This window comes from Nasonia vitripennis, chromosome 2 (assembly GCF_009193385.2).
Source record: "Nasonia vitripennis strain AsymCx chromosome 2, Nvit_psr_1.1, whole genome shotgun sequence".
NCBI classification, from domain to species: Eukaryota; Metazoa; Arthropoda; class Insecta; order Hymenoptera; family Pteromalidae; genus Nasonia; species Nasonia vitripennis.
Genome location: NC_045758.1, coordinates 12,160,780 through 12,185,882, shown reverse-complemented (window position 1 = coordinate 12,185,882; position 25,103 = coordinate 12,160,780). Strand labels below are relative to the sequence as shown.

The window sequence follows — 25,103 nt, the reverse complement described above, 5'->3', positions numbered from 1 at the left end:
CATCTGAATTATACGAAAATTTCCCGCGCGACGACAGGAACGTTTAGTACACGGCAATAACCTTGACCGAAGCTCTCACTCTCCGGTGCATCGCGCCGCAGACACGACACGCGTGTAATCGATTCTTCGCGCTTTTTCCAACGCCTCCTCGGATTTCAGATAGCTCTGTGTATAATACAATACACACAGCAGCGAGAGCCGTCGTGCCACCGTGCAACACTGGCAGAGCTTCTCCTCCGCGCGACAAATACGTTTACGCAAAAAAAGAAGGCATAAATTGCAAATTATCCGCGGCGCCGATGATAACGAGCGCGCACGTGCGATTTCCCCCCGGCTTGTAAAATTAAATTATACGTCCATCATCGAGCGAAAATAGAAGAGACGGAGAGAGAAAGAGAGAGAGAGAGAAATGACGTTGGCGAGAGATTTCCATGTAAATTCACGCGCGCGCATATAGGCAGTTAAAGGCTACTTTATATTTCGATGGCCGGAAAGCGTACCGCCGCCGCGAAGAATTATTGTCGATGACGAGGAAAACGAGATACTTATGTGGCACGCACGTATAAATCGCGAGGATATTCCTCGATGTAACGGACAGGCGCACGGCGTATGATTATACGGAAGCTTGTTTGTATTTTCGGCCGGTGATGCCGATGAGCCTGTCAGTGATCGAGTCCCTCGATTACTCTATAACCGAAATCCGTAATTCTCGATCATTTATATACCTCTGACGATATATTAGTCTCGATCGCTCATTAATTATCTTTCTCCCGCACGCAAAAAATCTCCGCATACGCGCGTCGCTTCTAAAATAAAACTGCAGTATAATTGACCAAACGAAACCGCGCCCGTGTGTGTGTGTGTGTGTGTCATAACGCGACCACTCGCTCGGCGCCGCTTTTGCAGAGGAAAAAAGCGCAGCGCGCGACTCGCACGTCGTAAATGCTTTCTGGGTCGTTTAAGTCGCAGCGATTAGCGAGCGCGCGAGCGAGCATTACTCCCCTAAACTCCTTTGGCGCCGGCGTATAGCTCGATAATGTCAAGGCGGCTACGACCGCGCGGAGTCTGGCTTTTTTTCTTCTCTCTCGGCGCGCTCTATGCAAATTCGGAAATAAAGCGCAGTCTGGTTTTTCGCCGTAAAAAATTGAATGCGAGAGAGGCAGGTATGCGTACGCGAGCTTCGATTGTTTTCTCCCCGCGTGTGTATGCCAGTAGTAAGTATAGTATACAGTGTATAATGGCGCGTTTCCGTGCGCGCGCGCGCGCGCGCAGGTATAGCCGCGAGAACATGCAAATGTGGGAGAGAAACGCCGGTGTAATGCGCGCGGGTTTTCGGTTTTTCCGAACTGGCAATTTTCTCGGAGCCTGTGCACACAAAGCTCCGGGCCAGCGGCTGTATACTACCGTTCGTTGATTGATAAGATAAGAAAAATCACGTATACACCCACTCGCCTTCAATGTTCCCCCCCCCCCCCCCCCCCCCGATATAGATTTATCACTCTCTCAAACAAAGAGCTGCAGGTAGTATAAGCTTTCGCTCTACTGGCGAAGGAAAAAAAGACGAGCGAAGCTGCATCGATAAAACGAGACCTGCGCGTTATACACATACGTAATATACACACACACACACACACACACACACACACATAGAGAGAGGAAGAAACTTCAGAAAAGCCGCGGCCCGTTGCTCAACCGCGATGCTCGCGAGAGCGTAATTGCATTCGCTGCAGCAGCGTCTATATAACGTTCTGAAAGATCGAGCCCCTACGGGCCGAAGCCTAAATATACAATTCGGCCGTGGCTCGCGCGCGTGCCCGATCCATAAAAGCCGTCCGTCATGATGCTCCACTGCAGCGGTGCAGACGTGCGCGCCGCGCGCGAAAATTGTAACGTAATGGCATCGGCGGCGGCGAGGAGCGTCGCTCGTGACGAAATCGCTTCTAAACCCTCCGGCTAGCTCTTTCTCTCCACTATACTGATGTATGTGTATAGATATGCGCGATCTTTCTCTCTCACTCGCTTTTTCATGATTCGAGCGCGCGCGAATGATGTAATGCATATTTCGGCCCATACAGCGATATCGTCGAGAGGAGAGAGAAAAACAAACGTATAATCTCAGCAACAATTACAACGAGTCGCAGTATCTCGTTTCATCGGGACAATTAAGACGTTCGCGCGCTTAATTGTCGGAGCGTACACGCACTTGCCCACGTTTTTCTGCACATCCTTCGTGTGTAATATAACCACTTGATTCCGGAGCTGCGCGCACACATGAATAATGAATACAGCCTCGTCGTCGTGGTGCTGCACGACAAAACGTTATAAAACGCCGCGTACGCGATAGACCCGTGAGATCTATATATCGGTATGGAGGAAACTAGTCGTGTATCGTTTCGCAACCGATCGATCGCCGAGGCTGCAATCATTATATACACGTCGTCGTCGTCGACGTCGTGTAGCATGTGTTTACGAGCGACGATATTTCCCCCGACGCGCATACATGTATCCGCGGATTCTATTATATAGCAGCTCTTTTTCGTCTATCTATATGCATTTCAGTTTTGCGCTTTGCGCAACGTCGCGCACCGACACACCGGCAATTATTTACTGATAATGCGCGGTTCGCTGTGTGAGAAAACTCGCGCGCGTGTGTGTCGGAGCGAGCGAATTCGAAAGGATTCTATTTTCGCGGCTATTTTATTGTGAGACCTGGAAGTATCAATCGTATCGAGCGTTTTAAATCAGAGATTTTCGAGAGTGTCAGGTGGATATAAATAAGTCGGCGCTTATCGCTGAATATTTATATACAGCGAGATGCCTTGCCTTATGTGATTACAGGGTGTGTGTGTGTGTGTGTGTGTGTATACGGTAGCCCCGCGCGCGCGTTATAATATCGAAGCGCGAATTTTTCCCGACGTGTATCTGCGATAACGCGCGGCTATTAGATTCAATTATATACCTACGCGATTTCGCATATAGCTGCACCGCGCATTGTCCGTTTCACTCCATACACGCTACCGTGCGGTGCACCTGTTGCTGACTACTAACTCTTTTCGAATAGGCTTGCGCAAAATTCGCAGCGCGCGTCGACTTATTTTTGCATAATCGAAATTTTCTCACACGCGCGCACTGCACTCACTGCGAAATAATCCAGCTAATCCTCGAGCGAAGAGGCAAAACACGCGGCGCGATCGATCATCGCTCGATTATAAAAAAAAAGAGCCGACGCGTCAGCGAGAGAGTTATATATCTATTGAAAACTTCGATCCCAATCAATGCGAACGAGCATCTGAAAGATTCTGCTCTCTCTCTCTCTCTCTCTCTCTCTCTCTCTCTCTCTCTCTCTCTCTCTCTCTCTCTCTCTCTCTCTCGTCGCTCGCAGAGAAAGAAACCGGCATTTCTCTGTCTCGACCTTATATAGCCTCTCGGTCGCGAATCCTCGGGTATACATGTGCAGCGATTGCAATTCCTTGTTCCCCGGCGCTTATGCATACACGACCGGTTCACCGGTCAAACACGGACGCGCAGCCTGCGCAGCTTTCTTTTACTAGATTACGCTTTTCATTCGCCGTCGCCGTGTCTTCTCCATTCCTCGGCACTTTTTCGCCGCGCTCGCTCGCCTATATCTACGCGCACGACGTCATAAATTCCCCCGAGCGGCATTAATCAAGAGATTTATGTCTGTATGTATACGCCGTATACCCGTGCGCGTATACATATATGAGTGCGAAATCGGTATATAATCGCACACGCGGAGAGATCGAGGCTAATTTCATTATGTTCGCGCGCAAGTGAAAGATAGATAAGGGGCGTTAAAGTGTAGCGCGCGAGGATTCCAGTTCAATTACGATCGGTGCCTTAAGCGTCTATATAGTCGGTGAAATCGGTGCGCGTGCGTGCGTATATAGTTATAGTATATAACGTACATAGCGAAGCTTCTCTTATTTCGCGGAACAAATAGCCGCTATCCCCAAGTTGGGCATTAATAACGCAAGATCAGCGGCATATCCCCGCGCGTTTTTGCTTCCCGTCGCGCAGCGTGTGCCACCATCAAAGACGCGACGGGTATGTACCTCCCGCCGTACGACAGTCGCGTGTACAAGCGATCGTTTAACTGCTCCTATGAGAAAAAGGCTATACGCTCGGAAAAAGGAAGAGAGAGAGAGAGCCGCCGCTTATTTGTTGTATGATCGTCGCGATCCGCGCGGGAAAGAGCCATCGATTCATACGTCCGTTTATCCACGCGGACAAATAGCCCGCAGAGAGAGAGCGAGAGAGAGAGAGAGAGAGAGAGAGAGATCTAAGCCGACAAATGAATTTATCCGTCCATTATACTCCGCGGATATCAGGATCGCAGTGCGCTAATAAGGAGGGTATGTATCTCTCGCGCATAAATACGCGAACGAACTCATTAATTCAGGTATACAACACACGCGCGTACGCTCGGCCGACGCAATTAAAAGTTGGCCTTTCGATTTTTACACGCGCACAGGAAGCCTATACCGCGAGATAAAAGTCGCGGGCATTACACGCCTGAATTTATTGACACATAATTTTTCGAGCAAACACACATACACATAGAAAGCGAGCCGTACGTATGTACGATCAACGCGGAGATTTATACCGTGCGCGCATTTAAATTTCAGATTTCGCGGGACTTTTCTTATAATACTCAAGCGCCTATATGTATTTTAGATTTGCGAAATAAAAGGGGGAAAAATCGACCTGCGCGTATAATACACACTCTAAAATATCATATGTATTTATTCGGAAAAGTGACGAAGGCCGCAAGTGTAGACGGAGTCGGAGTTTGGCGTAAATCACGCAAATAAGCGGGAAAGATCGAGAGATGGATTTCCGCGACGGGGTCGACGCGCACGCATGGAAACGAAGCGTATAGATCAGGTAGAAAGTCGCGCGTTGATAACATCGCAAACTCGCATTTGTATAAATAGTGCGTATAAGACGACTTACATCTCGCTGATGCGCCGTGTTCCTTTCTAAATGCCCGATGGCCTTGTTACGTCGTATGCCTCCGTATAGCTTATTTTTCTCGTCATCGTCGCCAAAATGTTACAGGGATAGCTAAATGCGTATACACACTCATCTATTTGAGTCATATATACTCCATATACTGTGTACACGCGCACGGCTATCGGGAGATATCAGTTGATAGTGGCGGCGGCGCTTGACCCTTTTCGGAGACGTATACGCACCGCGCACATATAACGTATTTGCGCTCCCGGTGAAACACAGAAAGCCCGGCGATCGTGTCATTAGATGGATCGTTTGAAGATAAATGTGTGTACGTATTATACAGTATCGAGATCGCATTCCACGATGGTATACGCTATGCGGAGACGCTGACATGCGGCTCGGATTCCAGAGGAGACTTGTGTACCTATGCTCTCGAGAGCCCGCGACTGTGGGATTGAAGAATGGGTGAAATCGTCGGTAACGCCCTGCATCGGGAACGAGTCCATTTTCTAGGTCTGCCATACACTGGAGAGAGAGAGAATGAGATCAGTCACAATACCGTACACATCTGCGATAGGATAATTGCCGACGACGCAAGATAACAGCCTCCGAGCGGATACGTGAAATATCGACGAGTGTTTTGTACGTACAGCCACACAAGAGACAATTACGGACGATCCTATACCGTACGCACTAATGAAGCCGTAATAACAAGAGCGCACTTGCAGCAGCGCGTGTTATATATTATAAAGAAAAGCTTCTATGCGGTGCATTCAGTGCGCGTCTACGCGAAATGCATATACGAGTAGAAGATAGCCGATCCGTATACTTTTCTCTACATCCCTCGAATTCTTTTATCCTTTTATCCTTCGCGTTTGTCTCTATATTCCGCGCGCGGTAATTGACTGTTTACGAGCGCGGCCGCAGATCGAAATCTCGCGCCAAACGAGCAAAACCCCACCGGGGATTATTCCGCCGCAATTTTCGCGAGCTAGCTTTTTTCTTTTACCTCGCTTACTATTCTTTTCTTCACTCAACGTGTGTATGTATACGTATACACCGCGAGCTGGAAAAAAAAATCCGAGGGATTGATTTACGGGAGCGCGGAGAGAACCAATGGATTAAGATTAATCGCTTCTCTTTATACGTACTGCACATGCGCGGCGATTTGATTTGTGCACGGTGTATGTTCGGGAGGAAAAGTATAGCAGCCGGGGATAATCCAATGATTAGCTTGCAAAGCGCTTGCGTTATCGCGGGCGTATGGGCTAATTATAACGACATTCGCGCGCTGTTTTCTCATTAGGTCGCTCGTTCAAACAGATGTTGCTATATGTATCTAGGGTTTATATAGGCTCCGATAATTAAACATCAATTGCGCTCGCGCGCGGGTAGATGTATGTATAGGGACCTTGAAAATCTAAAGGCAGCTGCGCTGCGCGGCACGTAAACTTATTAACCTATGCAAGATTGTAATTACAATGGCGTAAAACTCTGAAAACTGTTACGATAGCTCGGTGTACTCTACGAGCGCAGCGATGTGAGGAGAAAAAACGCCGAGAAGAGATCTGCAGACTGTAAAAAGGAGCCTATATGCGCCGAGGCGAAAACGCGAGATGTAATTGAGCGTCGGGGAGGCGTGTCCGGCGAGTCAATCTCGAGCGCTTTGTTGGAAGCCGCGGGCGCGAATCTGTCCGAAACGTCTCCCGTTCGATCATTTCCAGACGCGCATGCACCATCGAGATATACCGCTGCTGCCACTCGGGACGATGCTGTAATTGCCGGCTATCGCGGAGTGTAAGGAATGAGGGAAAATTGGTTGTCGCGCGCTCGATCGGATTAATTATGCGCGACGATGTCACACACGGGGGGGAGAAGAGATCCACCGAGGAGATATAGTATAAGCTGTGAAAACGAAAGAGCTCTCGACTCGGGTTAGGGAAGATAGGTGGCGCACAGGCACTTTCCCCTTTCCCTCGTCGCGATTTGCGAAATGTATATTTCTACTATTTTATCATGAATATACGTACATCGTACATCGTATACGCATACATCCGCGGGCAATTAATTTAATTAAGCAAAGGGATGTATATAGCACCGCATCCTCACGCGGCCATTCTAATGCTCGATCGCGAGGCGCGACCGCGCGACAGGTAGCAATTACAGGTCGCTCCGCAGTGGAGAGCACTCTCGTTAAATGGAACATGCGGACTCCTCGATCCGCGAGAAATCGGCCGCGCCGGACGAAACAAATGCCGCGGTGCAGCGAAGACGCGGATAAGGGCCACTCGATCGCGGGGCAGCAGTCCGAGCGTTCTCTCTATCTGTGCTGTCCCGTTCGCGTATACATTTAACACACTTATCGAGTCCACTTCCGCGCCGTACGTGAGCGCCGTAAGTGCGGCCGCCCGGAGAGAAAACTCGAAGCTGCGCGGACGGATTTTATTCCTATATTCTCTTTGCTCCTCGGATGCATTGTGTTCTAGAGTGTAGGCTTTTACAAGACTGGCCGATAGAATTTCTACCCGGCGAAATGCAGATGTGTTTGCTCGGGCAGCATCGACCACTATAAACTTGAATAGCCATAACACATCGGACTATCGTCGCTGATGGGCTCTAAACTTCAATTGGCCGTATAACCGCTATGACACGTTAATCCTGTGCTGCTCGACGTTCGTATAACGTTAATCAATTTGCTCCATCAATCCATTGTCGAGATCGGTATCTCTCGCGCTTGGGCACTTTGTACATCACGTCACGAGGGTAAGTTCCCTATACTTCGAAAACGAAGCGCCGCGCACGCTTCAACCTCTTTTCAACGATGACAACTGCTCGTTACGCGCTGCAATCACGAGCCGATTTCGCCTATTTATCTCCCTCGGTATCGATAAGCAATAATGAAACGCCGTTGCGCAAACGGCCGCTTGCCGATCTAAAAAGCGTCTTTTTTTTCAAGTATAAAAGGCACCTACTCAACCGCTGATTTAGCCTAATTGCGCGTTTGCCGCAAAAAGCGCGTGCCGCGCACGGCGAGTAGTCGCAGCCAGGCAAACACACATTCGGCCGTTTGATCAGTCCGACGCGATAGTGGGCCGCCGCTACGCGCGCGGGCTGCATTAAAATGCTTGCACGCAGCTATTTTACGGCGCGGCGACGTGACTTTTTCCGCAAAAGCGCCGCTGCTGAAGAGCCTGCGCGTATATACTTTATTCTTTCTCGCTCGAGATTAACTGCTGCTGTTTGTCCGTTTGCGGTACATTTTTCGTGTGTGTACGTATACAAAAAGCTTTCACACGGCCGCTGCACGTTAGATTCGCGATAATTGAAAAGGAACGTGTATATAACGCGCAATGTATTTCTGCAATAATATCTTTCTCATATAACATAATCGAGCCATAGAGCGTAACGCCGTTTTCGCCTACTCTTCGAAAATGCTCTCGCACGTGCATAATATCGGCAAAATCGGCGCGCCGCAACACATCGCTCTCGGGTACATCGATTCGCAATTCGATTTCCATCTTTACAGCCTCCGGTCGATACGCAACCCCTCGAGCTTCGCACGTATGTTCTATCGCGAAATCAATGTTCTCTCATATGCAGTCGATAGCATCTCGTGTGAAAAACTCGCGCGTATTACACTTTTCACGCGGTCGCGTTATTGAAAATAATCCGAGAAATATCGGTATACGCGGTGCAAGGATTAATTACACGCGGCTATGCGAGTTTCTAAATTTTCAAAATACATACCCAATGCCGATTTCCATAAACATCGCGGTCGCCATACGGTACACACACGCGGCGCGCGTTTCGAGATCTCCGCGAAAATTTTATCTCCCTTCTGTCCCTCCAATAAACAAGCCTCTCTCGGCCAGATTATCCCGCGCGCGACTCTATATCTCGATCGTTGATAAGATATATACGCATATAGGAAAAAAGCCGCGCGCCGACACAGCCGCGGATAATTTAATTCCGATATATCGTTTCATTTCGCAGCGCACGGGAAACAGCATCATTTATAGCGAAAAGTTTGCATACGGAGTATTTACTCCCAGAGGGTCTTATATACTGTATGCGGCGGCGCCACAATGAAATTGTCCGCGTTTTGCGTGTACACGCGGGATACTTTTATCGCTCGTGATCGTCGCGTTCATTTTGTAGAACAGTGCGCCGGGGCTGAGCACAGTAATAAAATCAGCCGATAATACAGGTGGTATAATGAATCCGGCGCGACTAAATAAGGTGCATATACCCACGGCAACAATTAGTACGCGTACACAGTCGGTTGGTTCCAGGCGTCCAAGCAAAAAGTCGACATAGTGATAAACAGTTGCGACTATCGCCGAATCAATATAATCGACTATATACCCGTGCGCTAATATACGACATCGTTCTAATGCGCGATTTATGCCGCTAAATAATTTCGCGCGAGTTTTACCTACATACGCGGCTAAATCATTTTTTCCTCGATAAACCTGCCGATAATATCGCTCGTTATCCAATAAACAAAGCCCTTGTTTGCATACGTTATTAGGCGCTCGCGCGGCGGTGAGCTAGTCATTATATAGGTGTGAATATTTCACGCGAGCATTGCGAGCTCTTTTTCCCTATATACACTGAAAAAAAAACATAGCCATTTTAACTGAACTCCGTTGTTCTTACTGAACAGTCGTTAAGGTGGCAGAACGGTTAAAACTACTGGACTTTATTTTTTCAGTGTAGAGGGAAAAAAATAACATACGCGTTGTCAATTTTTTGTCCTCGAAAAAATTCTCCTGCTGCGTATAAACGCTACCGTCGTTGCGCATATATGCGTGGCCAAAGTCAAGGCGGCGCACGAGGAACATAAGACAACTGCTGCTGTCTGACAAATTGAGCGAAACCACAACGAGCCAATGATTTATGCGGGCTTCTGGCTGGTGTCCCCTCTACTCGTAGCAGATCCTTTTCCACGCCGATATATGCCAGAATTCTTTCTTTTTTTTTCATCGCATGCCGCTACTTCATACACAGACGCGCTTAATCAACGACGCGGAGGAGGAGGGATAAGCAATTATTATCGAATCAAGAACAGAGGACGTTCGCGTTTTGTTACTCCTCACTGCGTGCACTCAATATCACTCTGATATTTTAATTCCGCGCAGTCGTGTAATTAAAAGTCGAGCGCATATATATATACGCGCGATGATTTTCAACGAAGAAGAAAGCTCGCTCGCTGATTTCTTATTCGCCGGAACAATGACAGCGGGGATATGCGCGCGATAAGGTAATGAGTTGTCATGAGCACGCGTAGGTACTAAATTCTCTGGCGCAGCTTTCTAGCGCGCGGATGTTATCGGCGAAACGGGAGTATATTATGTTGCGGCGTTTAGATTAATCGCGCAGTAACAATAACGATAAATTAAATAACCAACCTGCAGATAAGGACTAGCGGCGGAGAGGACCAGTCGGTGAGCGAGAAACTTCTGTCCACCGGGACAGCAGAGGGCGACGTCGGCGAACCTCTGCGACAGCATAGCCTCCCTGAGAAAGTCGCCGATATCGGGCGCCTGGCCCGACACCCTTATCACTTCCATCATTATATCGTTATACTACCGACTTTTCTCTCAACGACGATATAGATCGATTGGAATATATCGGGTGTCCTCGTAGTGTACACCGCGTCCCGCTCCTCCGGGTAGAGCTCAGCGCACTCGCGGCCTCGGCCGATTCACGCGCGCCATTTATTATTGTAACAGAGCAGCAGTAAGCACGTGTCTTATGCAGCAGCGGCGGTTCGTTCCGTTCGCGAGCGCGTCGGAGGCTGCTTTGCCGAGCTCGTCGGCGGGCCGACTGAGTGGTAGAGCGTGCATATAGCCGGCGAACGGAGTGAGTGAGTGAGAGAGAGAGAGAGAGAGAGAGAGAGAGAGAGAGAGACTTCGGCCAGTCGCGTGCTTCTCTTCCCCCTGCCCTGCCGCGGTGTGATGTGCCCGGGAGAGACACACTGTACCGGCCCTCTCTCCTTTTTTCCTCTTTCTTGAGAGAGCTTGTGCCGCTGCTCTGCTGCTGCTGCTGCTGCTGCTGAGATTAACACGTTTTTTGGGAATATCCTGCCGAGTCATCCGCCAGTGTGTACGATCTTCCACGGCTAATTGGCGTTATAACAGACGAGGGCGTTAATCTCGCTCAATCTACTGGATTATCCGACGCGGACATGCCGCTGCATCGAGCGGCTAGCAAATTAGCATCCTTTCAAGGCATCTATCACTATCGGCACGCGCGTGTAAACACAATCCGCAGGCGCTCTCCCGCCGCCGACACCTTTTGCCGATCATCCGCCGATATGATATTCAATGATCGCTTATTATGCGCGTATAGCGCCATTAATCTTTCACGCTTATCGTCTTCATTTTTTCCGACGCTTTCTTTTTTTTCGCCTCGCCAATTCGCATGCTCCCTGCAGCTGTAGCGGTAAAAAAATGTAAACACCGGAGGAATCGGCATACCTGATTCATCCCGTACAGGCGAGCGCGACAGAGTGAAAGCGAGGATCGGTAATCGTAGGCGCGCCTGTATAACAATTAAACCTCGTCGCCCACGCGCGATTATCCATGTACTCACGTTCGTGTACTTTCCTCCTCGCGCGCGCGCAAGTCGTGTCAGTAACCGATCGATCTCGCTCGCGAGTAATCGATAAGGCAGATGCTCGGCTGTGTCGGTGTGTGGTGTGTAAAAAAAGCCCGTTATGTGGCCGTCAGTCTTTTTTTTTTTTTTTTTTGCTGTCCGGTAAAGCGATACGCGAAAGTTTCGCGGCGTTTGTCGCGAAATTCGAATCGATGTTTTCGGGTCCCGATCGGTCTCGATTAAACTCGCTTAATCGACGCGATGCGGTTTTCCGTTTGTCGCCCAGGAAAGACTATAAAATCTTTTTTCTTTTTGCACGTATTTTTAGCTCTGCCGTAAAGCTCGAGGAATTCGGCTGAAACGATAAAAAGTGCGCGTGAGATAGTTTTCGGCGAGCTGCGCACAGGTATCGTTTTCGACGCAGAGCACGTCCTCTTGGCGAGTGACAGAATGAGAGGCTAAGCTGCGCGGTTACTGTTAATTCATTAGCACAAAACCCCTGCCGACGACGACGACGACGACGACGCGGATGTACAAATATCTCAGTCGCGGCGCGGCACGGTAGTCTCCTCTCCTTTATCGGCCAAATATTATTTCGTGCCTGTACCGTTTTACCTACATTCTACAATACGCGATGCGTCGTAGCCTGGATTCGTTCGCTCGGCTGTTAGCGTCGCTTCGCACCCGCGTGTAAACTCTCGCCGCGGCGCAGTCATTTACGCATTTCCTTTTTTTCTCTCTCGATCATCGTCTCTAACCAACTGCACATTATAATTCGCTTATATACGACAAGCGAGTGTGTGGCCTGCTCACCTATAAAGCAACTTATAAAAAAAGAATCGGCGATTCGTATTCACGCGACTAAAAAGCCACTTATTGCCGTCAATTACAAAGAAGAAAAAACCAGACACGCTATCTCCGACCCACGCGTCGAACTCCCGTAGCAGAGGACTTCCCAAATGTATAATTTACGGCCCGAGGCCTGGCGCGCGCGTCGCGCGTTTAGTAACGTTAGCCGGAGGCGTCTCCCCGTGAAATTGATTGCGCGGCGATGCTTCTTATCGAATTCCTCGTCGCCTCAGCTCGCGGAGTCTTTTACACGCGATGTCGTGGATGCTGTGACCGGAAGACCGGTGTGTAGCGCATGGAAATTGAAAATTCGAGAAAAGAAACGCGCACTCGTCAAATTTATGCTCTTCTGATGCGAGGCTGAGATATAAAATACGACGCGCGTTATTCACACGGAAAATTATGTTAAGAAGCGCTTGTTTTTTTTCGGCTCGTCGATTATTATTGCGCGTGTAACGCGTGGCATGCCTGTCTCGCTCTCGCGGAGATTATATCGAAACGTATCTAATGCCAAAGTTTATCCCGAGAGAGAGAGAGAGAGATGCATGGTGGATACTCTTCCGGCTCGACGCGATGCTAATTAAAAACGATAATTCCACGAGAGGTGTTCTGCAAGCCGCTAATAGATACGCATAAATTACCCGCTGCAGCTTTTACGTAAAAATGATCCTTCTCGACGTTCCGAGAGAGAAGAAAGTTGCCGATCCGTCCGAACAATAAATTTCAAAATCCGCGAACGAAAGTCAATCAATGCGGCTCGACATACCAGTCCTCTCGCGCTGGCAGCGTATTGAAAAAAAAAAGTAAGAGAAGAAAGAGAGAGAGAGAGAGAGAGAGAACGCGTGTAACGAGCCGGGATAATCGGCACCGCTTCGCAACACATGATTTGCAACGCGATATATCTAAGAGCCGGGGCCGCGCGCGCGGCGAAATAAGAAAGGGAAAAAAACAACGGGGAAATGTTTAATGTGGAATTTAAAAATGGACGCGACCGGTTATGCTAATCGCTCGGGAAATCATTCTTATAAAGCTCTCTCTCTCTCTCTCTCTCTCTCTCTCTCTCTCTCTCTCTCTCTCTCTCTCTCTCTCTCTATCTCATTGCGGAGCGGCGGAGAGCACGGCGTGTATCGTTAACCCTGCACTCGCACGACGTAACCGATTATACAATGCACCTCTCGAGTTTAGGACGATTCTGTATACGCTAAGCCGCTCTGCCTCGATGATTGCGCCGCTTTTTATATATAGATCTGTATACATACATTCGCGAGAGAGGCGCTTAAAAGTGTATCATTAGGAAATCGATCGACTTTGTTGCATCATGCGGAATATCGGTGCGAGCCGTTGCATAACAGCGACGCGCGGCATTGAACGCGCGATTTTGTTCAGACAAGTGCAAGGCGATTTGTTTTGATACGAATGTATGCAGGAGCGAGTATATGGTGGGAGGAAACGGCAACTGCTAATGGCCGCGCGTATATACTATATGACTCTCGTGCGCAGCTTTTGATGCAAACAAGTTGCGTTACTGCACTTGATTCCTGGAATCGATTACTTTGTTGCTTTGGACTCGATGCGTGCGTTATGTTTTTTTCTTTTCCTGCAGATTGCGTCGGCTTCTCTTTGCTTGTATACTTCGCGATTGCTCACATGCGAAGTTTTTCAACGATGCGCAATATAGCGTTTACGATAATGGCGCGGGCTATTAATTTTATGCACACGTTTTAGAATCGAAAAAATGCCGACCGAAATTCTGCGCACACACTCGCAACCGCGAAGCAATAAGCATTTTTCTCACTTGATAAAAGATGATTGCAAGCGCGCCTCTTAATAGCCGCTAATAACGCCCGATAATCACCGCGCACTATCCGAAAAAAACACAGTTTCCCTATTACAGGTATATATACGCGTCCCAACTCGCTGAATCACTACACTCCTCCGCGCGCGCCTATATCGGGTAACCCATAAGCGCTCGGATGCGCGCTGCTCCTATATACACCTGTATATAGGTATAATACTGTCAGCGACATTAACGGCCAGGTAAACAGCTCTAATGAAAGGAACACACTCGGGCTACTGTGCAAACACGCGGCCGCTGTCCACTTCCATTTGTCACACATAGATACACTTAACCACGCACGCGTCGGCTTTTCTATTTGCGGCCGCCCGCGGCTATAGCTAATTTGTCCCGCGCGAGCAGCTTTTTTCTCCCCTTCTCCACTTGCTCGGGGTAATTTTCTATACAATCCGATTTCTTTTCGCTCGCGCTCGCACCTTTTTCCGTTATTAGCGCGCGTCGCGCGGTGAAATTTTCGCGCGCGGTACGTCTTTTTGTTGCTATATATTATTATGATATTATTGTAAATCGAGACAAAGTTTCACTGACGCGTTGAGCCGCGCGGGATGGAGATTAATCTTGCGGTGCTCTCGCGGCCAAACGAATTTCGAGTATAAATCTATACCGTATACGCAGGATTATAACGATATAACGCTGAAAGCATACAACATCGACAATTTGCATAATGAAATTGTCAGGCTTTGACGCAGTCAGGCGGTATTTTATTACGAAAAGATGCTAAAGGCGCCGATTTCGTTGCTAGTTCCAACACGGTCGCGATAAGCGCGCCTGTCGATGCAAATCGACACGGCACAGATAGAAAGAGAGTCGTTATGCTTATAGTGTATATGGCAATTTATTGTTCTATCCGCTCGGATGTGTGTAAGCGTGTATTTATAAGCAGGAACCTGTAGAGCTCCGGTAGCTTTCCATATACAATACCGTCACGCTGATCATCGCCGAAAAAAAGTCAAGATTCTCAATAACTATGTTAATGCGCGCCTGTCTGACCAAGTCGCGCGAGTATTATGTTCTTTTATTATTAATTCTCAATAAATTTTACACGCTGTGTACCGGTGAGAGATGTCGGCTATCCGATTCAATCAGCGAGAACGTGATATAATTAAAAAATGCAAATCGTCGTCGTCGTTGTTGCTGCGCAGGCGGCGTATCGTCGATTTGAATATCTAAAGCATCCGACCATACCGCACTACTCGCTGCGCGCCGCATTAATATCAGCAAGGTTGGCATTGCCGCGTAGTAGCTGCTGGCCAGGATATTGAGAACGCGACCACCGTGCGCTCTTCGATTAAGAAATTCCGATGGTTTTCTGCGCTTTTTCAATTCCTTATTGCGGTATAGGGAAATTCGCTATAGAAAGTCGACGCGATTCGCCCGCGAAATTATACATCGTTGACGTCCACGCAGTCTCCTCGCGCATCAAAACAAGCTGCAGGGACGCTTTTGTTCAGCTGTAAAACTAGTTTGATAAAGCAGACTTTCTATACGATATATCCCACTTACCTTCTCGGACGAATCGAAAAAATCCAATCGCGAACAGGATGAGTTACACGCGTGAACTTAGCACCTGCACGCGCGCGCGTATACGAAGGATTTATGCTCACCTGCATAGAGTAATAATTCCCCCGCATATGCACTGCTGCTGCTGCTGCTGCTGCTGCTGCTGCTGCTGCTGCATCGGCTGGACTTCATTACTGACCTAACTTACGATCTTCCACGTCTGCACACTAGTGTAATAAGACGCGTGTAGCGCTTCATCGAATCGAGCGCGTAGTTACCTGCGGGACGAGGCGTCGACGAACGTGCAAGAGAGGCAAGAGCTGCCAAACGCGTAATAAGCATAACTCATGTAGCTCTCGTCGCGCTGCAGGTATATTATACGCGCGTATACACGGCGAAAAGTCGCGAGAAAACGCAGTTCCGCGATATCGGGCTATTCAATTAAACGGTCGCGCGCAAATTACAGGCTGCGCGTTATATAGCCGAGCGACAAGCGCATTATCAGGCTCTCCGCGGGAATCTCTCGATCTCGGATGTCATTTGCAGTTTTCGAGAGATTGACTCATGCAATTATACCCGGAGCTTTTGAGGTTGCGAGCGAGGGGGATAATATACACTGTCTCGCTCATCGTGTACCGTTGACACTTGGGGATTATTGAGTCGTACGATAGCCTCGAGTAATGGAAATAACTCCCGAGAAGAACAAAAGCACACGCGAAGGGGGGACTGTATCGGTGGGATCTCTATACTAGTAGAAAGCGCGCGAGCACGTACGAATACAATTATAAAGAGAGAAGAGTCGTGGCGGCGCGCATCGCTTTTATGCGACTGTTGCTGGCCACCACACGCGGATTATAGTTCGCCTCATTTAGCGCGCGGGGCCGTATGCACGCGCTAGATCGAGAGCCCGAGATTTCTTTAAAGGTGCACTTAGGCTCTTAAAATATTGCGCCGGGAATAAGTGAGAGAGAGAGAGAGAGAGAGAAGATGCGCTGCTGCTTTTTTGGGCCGCGCGCGACGCTTTGAGAATTTTCGCAATAAACTTTTGCGTGCACAAAAAACCGTATATAATTAGTATAAAGCGTGTACGCAGCTTTAATTTTGAATGTACGTTATATGCGCGCGGGAATCAAATTTGTTTATTCGACATCGACATTCATTAGCATAAAATATCCTTTATCTCGAGCACGCATCTAGTCCTGCATCTTCCCAGAGCTGCTGTGCTAGTTGTTTTTACGCGATAAAAATTGGCGAAACGGCGCAATAATTTTCGATGCATTTTAAACGCTCGTTACAAGAGTAAGTACAATAATAAAATTCACTGCACTTGTGAAAAAAGGAGAGAGAGAGAGAGAGAGAGAGAGAAGCCGAAACCGTAAATATAATATATAATTGCGTAACGCAATTACCTTTACAATCTATACCCGCGCGACGGCGCGCGCTTACTCTCTCCAAATAGCTCCCCCGATATCATTAATCATCAACTTTTTGCCCATCACCGCACGTGAATCTCGCCGGCGCAACGACCACCATTACGTCCGTCGAAATCGATCGTCGAGTAGTCTTACGACAGCCATATACGAGTAGCCGCGTAATGAAACAAGAGCAAACAGAGCAATTACCCTGTCCACTGTATGAAGAGAAAAAAAACGCATGATCTCCCGAAGAAACAATCGAAAAAAGTGGAAATAAGGCAGCAGTGGCGGCGGCATCACTTCGTGGAATCGCCGCGCGGAGAGAGAAGAAAACACCTCTTGACACTCTCGACGCCGCAATAAAGTTAAATGGCATCGGCTACTTTTCCCTCTTCCTCCTCTGCGTGACGACGCCGAGAACGACGTCTCTCGCGGAGTAAGAGAGAACAATATACCGGCTGAAAAGTAGGAAATGCCTTGGAAGAGAAGAAACGATCGCGCTGTAAAAGGGAAGTATAGTCGGTGTGCTGTGCCTGCTGCGACGCGTAATTGCTCGGGCGAGAGGGTGCAGCTACCGAAAGATCGGCCGATTGAATCGTTGGATAAGATTAATCGATTATTAGCCGTAATTATATCGCGTGGCCACGAAAGCCGCCCATTGTCCTTATTCTCGTGCCTATAGGTATATAGAGACACGCTCTCTCTCTCTCTCTCTCTCTCTCTCTCTATCCATCGCTATTTTCTGATCGAATTTCTTCGAGGAAGAGAGATCGCGAGTATAGATGGGAGTAGTTGGGCGTTGATGGATCTGATCTGATTTTCAGCTGTGGACGGGATTTTTCTCGACCCGCGGCGTAATTATTTTTCGCGATTGCTACTCCCGTATAGCCGCGCTGCGTGAAATTTCTCTGAAAGCGAGGCGCAGGTTCTATCAGGTCTATAGCTATAGCGGAGATTGGTAGTTTCTAAAAATGGATGTTCTTTTTGTTTTGATACTGATGGGGGATTGTCTATAGAAATGCACGAGGGGAGATCGAGTGACTTACCGAAAGGAGAGACGAGCCGGTGAGTAGAGGTTATACACATACTTACGACCTCGATCGTCGCACTGAAACACAAACGGTATATAGAATTACGATTTTTCGCTCGAAAGAACTGCAGGAATAACTGTGCGAAAAAAACGGTTATCTCTTATACCTAAACGTAGCTAAACGATATCCATCGGGATAGGATGAGGAGGTTACACACTTTTTGCAAGATACGTCGTTATCATTCCACTGTCTTTAGAACACTCGCAATTCACAACTGTCTTTCTATGTTTAACGGACTTTTTATTCTTTATTTGACGCGACCGATGACGATAACAGATAACTGATGCGAGGAAAGGACTACTTCCTACTTAACGAAGCAGCTACTAAAGAGGTCGCCACATTCTGACATAGGTACGCAGTCTTTTCGTGAGCGCCGAGCCGCCGAACGTCACGAGCGGTGAGGAGCAGTATTCTAGCACGGCGATTGGTCGAAATTTACGGAAGTTGAGAATTTTTTTCGGTTTCTTTATCCCCTTCAAGTGGACCTATACGGAGTGAATAGATATGTGCGCAAGCATGAACTAATGAAGGAAATGGAACAAGGTAACATATTAAATTTGATTGAGGTCAAGTGTTAATTGATGCATTTAGAAAAAAGTTTGACATTTTTGTTTGTTTTTCGTTAGCATTTATTTTGATCTAGCTTTCGCTATACTGTAAACCATAGTGAATGTGTTGAGCATGGACGGCTATTACAATAAAATATTACAAAAATACAAAGCACAAACTGTTTTTTGAATAGTTTCTGCAGGCGATAAAAATAAAATTTTAAATTGCATTTGATAAATCGGTGAGAATGTTGAATGTTCAAACTGTTTGAATTATATTTAAAAAAATTAAAACTTATGAGAGTCGCCCAATGAATTTACTTATTATTTGAATATTTTGCACTGCGAATTATTGTTTGATTATGATACTCTACGTTGGACGATAAAATAAACTATAATACAACAGATAAGTTAGCGCAGCGACAACAAGATAAAAAACGATTGTGCTAAAGTTCTGAGCCAATGCTTCCGTAATAATGGAACCACTGTCCAGCCATCTGAGAACTTCTAGCTGGCTGGGTACATCAATTATGACATAGTCGTAATTTCTTCTTGAAGTGGACGGTCGAATGTCATAGTGCCTGGACACTACTCTCGCTACGAGCGTGGTTCTCCCTAATTCTGGTTCGCGGAACCCTCTCGGAGCCGCGTTGTGCACTGCTGGTGGAATTGCAGTCTGGACAGCGGCCATAACTGGATCGGCGTCATACATTTTGTATGTTGGACAGGATCGGGCGAGAGCTATGCGCTGGCGTTTCTCCTCCATGCGCTGGCGCTTTTCCTCCTTGCGCTGGCGCTTATCCTTCAGGCGCCGATACTTCTCCATCATGCGCCTGTTTTGGAACCAGACTTTGATTTGCTTCACGGTGAGACCGAGTTCAGCTGCGAGCTCGTATCTCCTGGGCTCGCTGTCGTCGTTCTCGCGTCGGAACTCTTTCTCGAGTCGGATTATTTGATTTCTGGTGTAAGCGCGCCTGAACTCACGGATGTTCGGGTCGATCATCTTGGAGCCATAGGAAACGTAATAGTGCATAGGCACAGTATTTTCTTCTTTCTGTTGTTGTTCAGGATTCCGTTTTGAATGGTCGTTGCTTTTACTTGTCGACTTGTCTTCCGCCATTGTCAGATTATCTGTAAAAAATATATTTTTTATTTGTTTCTTATCGATATTTTTGGACTACTCGAAATCTTATTTTGCTACGTTTTCTCAATTTTCAAGTGATAAACAAGCTCGGAATACTTGAAAGACTTATAGATAAATTATATCGCCATTGAGAAAATGAAAAGTCAAGGCTTAAAGCGGAGCTGAATAAAATGTATCAGCAACGTATCTTTTTACCTTTAAGCTTATTTTTCGCAGGTTCTGCGCGGACCGGCATCGGACCAAAGTGATAGGCTGCTGGTGGATTTGACGCCTGGGCAACGGCGAAAGCTGGGTAAGAGCAAGTCCAGCCGAGAGTCATGCGCTGGCGTTCTCTCTCTTCCTTCGCGTGAGCATCTATGATCTTCTGCCTTAATCGCCGGTTTTGAAACCAGACCCTCACTTGCACTTCGCTAAGACCTAGTTCGGCGGCAAGTTTGCATCTATTCGGTCTGCTGTTGTCGCTTTTGCGTAGTTGAAACTCCTTCTCGAGTGCAAGGAGTTGATCGTTAGTAATGGCAACTCTGACTCTGCTGAATTTGCGGCTGTTCGGATCCATCACTCGAGTGTTCCAAGTACAATCATGCAGGTTCTTATCTTCTTTTTGTTGCTGTTCGTCTTCTGCCATTGTCGGATTTTCTACAACAAATTAAATTTTCTTATGCTCATGCATTTTTTGTAAAAAAAAAGCAATGGTTGATATTTAATCAGAGTGCATCCCGTTTTATTGGCAGACAATTGGGTACGGCACAAAATAATAAAATGTATAAGGCAACAGAAAAGTGTTAGACATGATAAATGTTGAACTTACGTAGAAAAACAGGATGCTGGTATGGTTAATTTAAAAAATACAGTATCGATCTGCAGATCACGCAACACTTACAAGAATCACAAGTCACACTCGTAACGATCTTCAAAAAGACCGTGTTTTGGTATCAAGAAAAAAACAAAAGTGCACTTATGAATATTAAAATATTTCTAAGCAATTCCGCTTGCCTGTCAAATGCCGAATGACGCTTAGGCCCACGGCGTGGGTCCACCCTTGGGCCTTACGACGCGTCGGCAGCGCAGGGTTGCATCTGAAAAGTGAAAATTTTTTCCATTTCCTCCCTCACTTTCCAATTATAGAGGTCGCCACGTACTGGGATATTATAGACATACACAAACGGTAGTGGGAGATTTGAATTGAAAAATGGAAGCGTAAAAAAACGTTGTTTAAAAAATATTCACATTCACAACCCTTATAACAAAAAAATTGTGATTGATTTAGATAATAAATACTGCAATGTCTACTGTAATTATACTACTAATTCAAATTATACTTGTGGATTCGTAAAAAAAACTGCGATTCATACAAAAAATAGCACATCCACCTTTTAGTTGATTACAAAATTTATAATAATATTTTTTTATGCTTCCGATATTCTATTCAAATCTCCCGTCTGCCATGTATGTACCGGTATACCGGTTATACAGATGTCACCACCATACTGATCATTAATTTCTGTCAACTGCTACTGTCTTCAGCTCAACAGTTGATACGCTCGCGTTTTTTATGTACGATGCCCTGATTTTAGGGTATTATCCATCATTAAAATCGAGTTTCACACTTTCTGTGGAACTTATAATTGAATCCACGTGTTCTTCAGCAGCTAGTTCTCACATGGTTGTTCTTTTAAAATCTCCATTCCCGCCTCCTGCGCACGGCAGGCGCGCATGCGCTGTGGGCCGCGTACGGCGCACGTTTTCCTAAAATGAGCAGCGCCAGACCTGAGAACACCTATTATTATCTCCGTTGTTAACCTTCGCATACAGTGTTTATGTCTGAAACGAAACGTGCATGTGTACAAACAAAATTTTCCGACAAAAAAGTTCATCATGAGGTACGGACAATTGGTCATCGGCCCTGCGGGCAGTGGCAAGGTAATTTATCGTTTTATTTTCAAAGCTGACGTTCAACTTGACTTGAATATTATTATCTAAGTATAAAATTCTGATTTTAACGCGCTAATTGTTGAATTGCATGTTTCATCAATGCTTTTAGTCGACCTATTGCTCTGTCATGCAAAAACAAGGTACTGACGAGAGGCGAACAGTTGATGTTGTTAACTTGGATCCAGCCTGCGAACACTTTGACTATGAACCACTTGCTGATATCAGAGATTTGATTACGGTAGACGATGCTATGGAAGATGAGGAACTTAAATTTGGACCCAACGGTGGCTTGGTATTTTGCATGGAGTGAGTTGTATTAACTTTTTATAACTCAAAAATTATGCACGTTACTAGGGTAATTATCTCTTGCAGGTTTTTAACACAGAATTTGTCTTGGCTTGAAGAGCAGTTGGGAGACACGGATAATGATTATATTATATTCGACTGCCCTGGACAGTTGGAATTGTATACACACATGACAGTGATGAAACAAATAATCACAACTTTGCAAAACCTCAACTTTCACCTTTGTGTGGTATTCTTAGTAGATAGTCAATTTCTGGTCGATGCATCAAAGTTTTTGTCTGGAACCATGGCTGCTCTCACAGCTATGATTAACTTGGAACTACCCCATGTCAACGTTTTGAGCAAAATGGATTTGCTATCAAAAACTGCAAGAAAACAATTGGACCAATATTTGGAACCCGACCCAAGTAGTTTGTTGGCAGAGGAGAATGATGATGAGTATGAAACACTGACTCATGCAATAGCTAGGGTAATAGAAGATTACAGTTTAGTCAGGTTTTTACCACTGAATATCAAAGATGAAGAGAGCATAGCAGATGTAAAATTAACAGTAGACAACATTATTCAGTATGGCGAAGAAGAAGATGTGAGAATGAGAGACTTTGATGAGCCAGATCCAGACGAAGATGAAACATGAAAATTTCAATAAAAATAAAAATATTAATTATAATGAATTCAACTAATGTTTGTAATAAAAAATATAATAAAAATTTATTTTATATTAAAAGACAAAACCATCCTTGTTACTGCTATTAGGCTGTTAACCAGTATTTCTTTTATCTTGCTCTGTTTTATGTTTTTCCAGAAAATTTGCAAACGATTCTGCTTCTTTTTGTTCATCCTCATCAACTTTTGGACCTTCTTCTGTGCCCTCTTCATCTTCACTAGATTCATTGCCAGGGTGTTTCAGATAAATATCTGCTATTTCTCTACCACTGCTGACTGTAGTAATAAGAGGCACATTTTCTCCAGCTGTAGCTTTGGCAGCATCCAGCAACTGCTTTTCTTTTTTCTCTTGCTGCAACTTTAAATGCTTATCCCTATTTTTTTGCCAGCGCACTCTGTATTTTCTGCAACCATTTTATTATGTATTAAAACTGTTATCAATAATAGAATCTATTTTTGTCATCTGATTACTTACTTGAAATACTCCTTTTTCGCTTCTTCAACGAGTTGCAAAAAGTCGGCAATGCCCGTTCCCTCTGTAGATGAAACTCCACAAATATGGAGTTTGTTGTAAAATTCATCAAGTGCAAGTGCCATACTTCGCGTTAAATTGCTAATGTATGTAGTTTCATTATCGAGAACTTCTTGGAAGGCTTCAAAATCTTGCATCCATTCAAGAGCATAGCTGTGATCCACCACATCAATCTTGTGGAGTAAAAGTGATTGATTAAAATGTGATTGAACTACAAAATTAATAAATTAATGTTACCTTATTCATAACCACAACCAAAGGCAACTTATTGGTTTTGTACAGAATAGAACATGCATAGAGCATGTTGGACATAAATGTAACAGGCTTCACACTTCTGACTGTATCCATAACATAAACAATAGTTGTGGGAAAGTGGTATGCCAATGCTTCTGTAATAATGGAACCGCTAGCTGACCAAGTAAATACTTCAATCTGGCCTGGTGTGTCGATTACGACATACTCGTGATCTTTTCCTGCCTGCTTGACAAGTTCTATAACTTGATCAAATTTGGTAGAGAACAAATTCAAGGCTGTGACGATTCCTCCATTTGGTCCCAATTTATACTGCTTCATGACTTCTTTATAGTTTACAGTGTCTCTTACATCTGTAACAAGATTGAATGTTTTTTTTTAATTCGGATCAGTGTTAAAATGGTAGTCTTCTCTACTCAAGTAAATATTTACCTATATTCGCAGGATAAGGAACTTCGTTACAAGCAGGATCCAAATTGATCACATAGGGCTTTCCAGTGTCATAAAGTTTAGACACTAATTTTGATACGAATGTCGTTTTGCCAGAGCCTGCCATTCCAAGTACAACAATGCATGTTGGTTTCTTTTCTTCTCCCTGCTTTCCTTCAGAACTTGTTTTTGAATCGTCAGCAGGTTTGTTACTTGTTTGAGCTTCTGCCATTATTGTTAACTTCAAACAAAAAATGTATTTTACAATCACGTTCTTTAAATCGATTTTTTTATGAAAAACAAAGCATTTATTGAATTTCATAGGCACTTGTGCACTGAGTATTATTGAGTGAAAGTTGACCTAACCTTCTTACTTGCGCGAAGTACAACTATAGAACTATGTGCCAACACCTAGGTATCACTTGTTTAGTCGAGTCGCCACTAAACAATTAACCGTGCAAGTACTAGATAGTCAAATGTCAAATCTCTCTACTATAGTTGCATATAAAAATTGAAAACTCAAACGCTATTGCCGGCGTACAAATAACCATTAGGATATCTATTATTAATCGACAGTCCGCTGAAACGTCTGGTTTCCTCCCGCGTTCCGCGTCCGAGAATATAAGGTCGGTTCGTTTCGTCTTTAGAACTTATATTTCGATTTGACAACTATTAACAACATTTTCTCTCTGCGTTTTCTTCGGGCTTGAGACCGACAATAGGCCGCATTAAAAGTGTGTACGGGAAATAGTACTGGACAAGGTAGATCATTCCGGGTGGAGGCTTAGATGTAGACTGAGATCCAAGCAGCTTCATCCTCGGCTGCATGGCAAGTAGTTTTTGAAAATCCCTGCGCACGTTTTATGACGGGTGGCAAAAAAGGATCGCAAAGGGAGAAAAAGTGCTCTCTCGGATTCGTGCGGAAAGAACACAAGGAAACATCAAGGAAAGATCGTCAGTTATATTAGAAACTAGATTTTATTCTTTTATTTTGAATATTCGCGCTT

At 45.8% G+C, this 25,103-nt stretch overlaps 4 protein-coding genes across 7 annotated transcripts in view; 1 reads left to right on the top strand and 3 right to left on the bottom strand.

The window, feature by feature from the left end:
- LOC103317248 (zinc finger protein 449) overlaps positions 1 to 16,272 on the bottom strand; it is a 28,069-nt gene extending 11,797 nt beyond the window's left edge. Inside the window, exon 1 of one of the 2 annotated variants that reach the window (XM_031923840.1) lies at positions 15,886 to 16,272. In XM_031923840.1, coding sequence (XP_031779700.1) covers positions 15,886 to 15,912 — 27 coding nt within the window. In that variant the 5' untranslated portion in view covers positions 15,913 to 16,272. Of the gene's footprint in view, positions 1 to 10,388; positions 11,719 to 15,885 lie in introns of those variants that run through there. The other variant, XM_031923839.2, reaches the window with a different exon arrangement.
- Positions 16,273 to 18,898: 2,626 nt separating this feature from the next.
- Positions 18,899 to 21,555, bottom strand: LOC103317215. Of its 3 annotated transcripts, none has more exons than XM_031923854.2 (4): positions 21,434 to 21,555; positions 20,788 to 21,055; positions 20,175 to 20,615; positions 18,899 to 19,966 (listed from the first exon to the last, which is right to left on the bottom strand). In XM_031923854.2, exons 3-4 carry the CDS (start codon positions 20,602 to 20,604, stop codon positions 19,206 to 19,208), a joined length of 1,191 nt encoding a protein of 396 aa, XP_031779714.1. In that variant the 5' UTR covers positions 20,605 to 20,615; positions 20,788 to 21,055; positions 21,434 to 21,555; the 3' UTR covers positions 18,899 to 19,205. The 3 variants fall into 3 exon arrangements, with proteins under 3 accessions (XP_031779714.1, XP_016837173.1, XP_016837175.1); XM_016981684.3 differs by having other exon boundaries at positions 20,973 to 21,055; XM_016981686.2 differs by lacking the exon at positions 21,434 to 21,555 and having other exon boundaries at positions 20,788 to 21,219.
- Positions 21,556 to 21,671: 116 nt separating this feature from the next.
- Positions 21,672 to 22,951, top strand: LOC100123088 (GPN-loop GTPase 3). The gene is made up of 3 exons (XM_031923864.2): positions 21,672 to 21,899; positions 22,021 to 22,217; positions 22,284 to 22,951. Exons 1-3 carry the CDS (start codon positions 21,855 to 21,857, stop codon positions 22,852 to 22,854), a joined length of 813 nt encoding a protein of 270 aa, XP_031779724.1. The 5' UTR covers positions 21,672 to 21,854; the 3' UTR covers positions 22,855 to 22,951.
- Positions 22,903 to 24,714, bottom strand: LOC100123096 (GPN-loop GTPase 1). Its single transcript, XM_001606651.6, has 5 exons — positions 24,463 to 24,714; positions 24,100 to 24,337; positions 23,653 to 24,020; positions 23,359 to 23,588; positions 22,903 to 23,287 (listed from the first exon to the last, which is right to left on the bottom strand). The coding sequence occupies exons 2-5, from the start codon at positions 24,326 to 24,328 to the stop codon at positions 22,978 to 22,980; spliced, it is 1,137 nt and encodes a 378-aa protein (XP_001606701.1). The 5' UTR covers positions 24,329 to 24,337; positions 24,463 to 24,714; the 3' UTR covers positions 22,903 to 22,977.
- Between the last annotated feature and the right edge of the window lie 389 nt (positions 24,715 to 25,103).

Coding starts and splice junctions, on each gene's coding strand:
- LOC100123096 (XM_001606651.6), bottom strand. CDS start 24,328: ATGGCAGAAGCTCAAACAAGTAACAAACCTGCTGACGATTCAAAAACA. Junction 24,021..24,099: donor TCCTTATCCTGCGAATATAG/GTAAATATTTAC, acceptor ATCTTGTTACAG/ATGTAAGAGACACTGTAAAC. Junction 23,288..23,358: donor GCGAAAAAGGAGTATTTCAA/GTAAGTAATCAG, acceptor AAATGGTTGCAG/AAAATACAGAGTGCGCTGGC.
- LOC100123088 (XM_031923864.2), top strand. CDS start 21,855: ATGAGGTACGGACAATTGGTCATCGGCCCTGCGGGCAGTGGCAAG. Junction 21,900..22,020: donor GCCCTGCGGGCAGTGGCAAG/GTAATTTATCGT, acceptor CAATGCTTTTAG/TCGACCTATTGCTCTGTCAT. Junction 22,218..22,283: donor GGCTTGGTATTTTGCATGGA/GTGAGTTGTATT, acceptor TATCTCTTGCAG/GTTTTTAACACAGAATTTGT.
- LOC103317215 (XM_031923854.2), bottom strand. CDS start 20,604: ATGGCAGAAGACGAACAGCAACAAAAAGAAGATAAGAACCTGCATGAT. Junction 19,967..20,174: donor TGCGAAAAATAAGCTTAAAG/GTAAAAAGATAC, acceptor TATTTTTTACAG/ATAATCTGACAATGGCGGAA.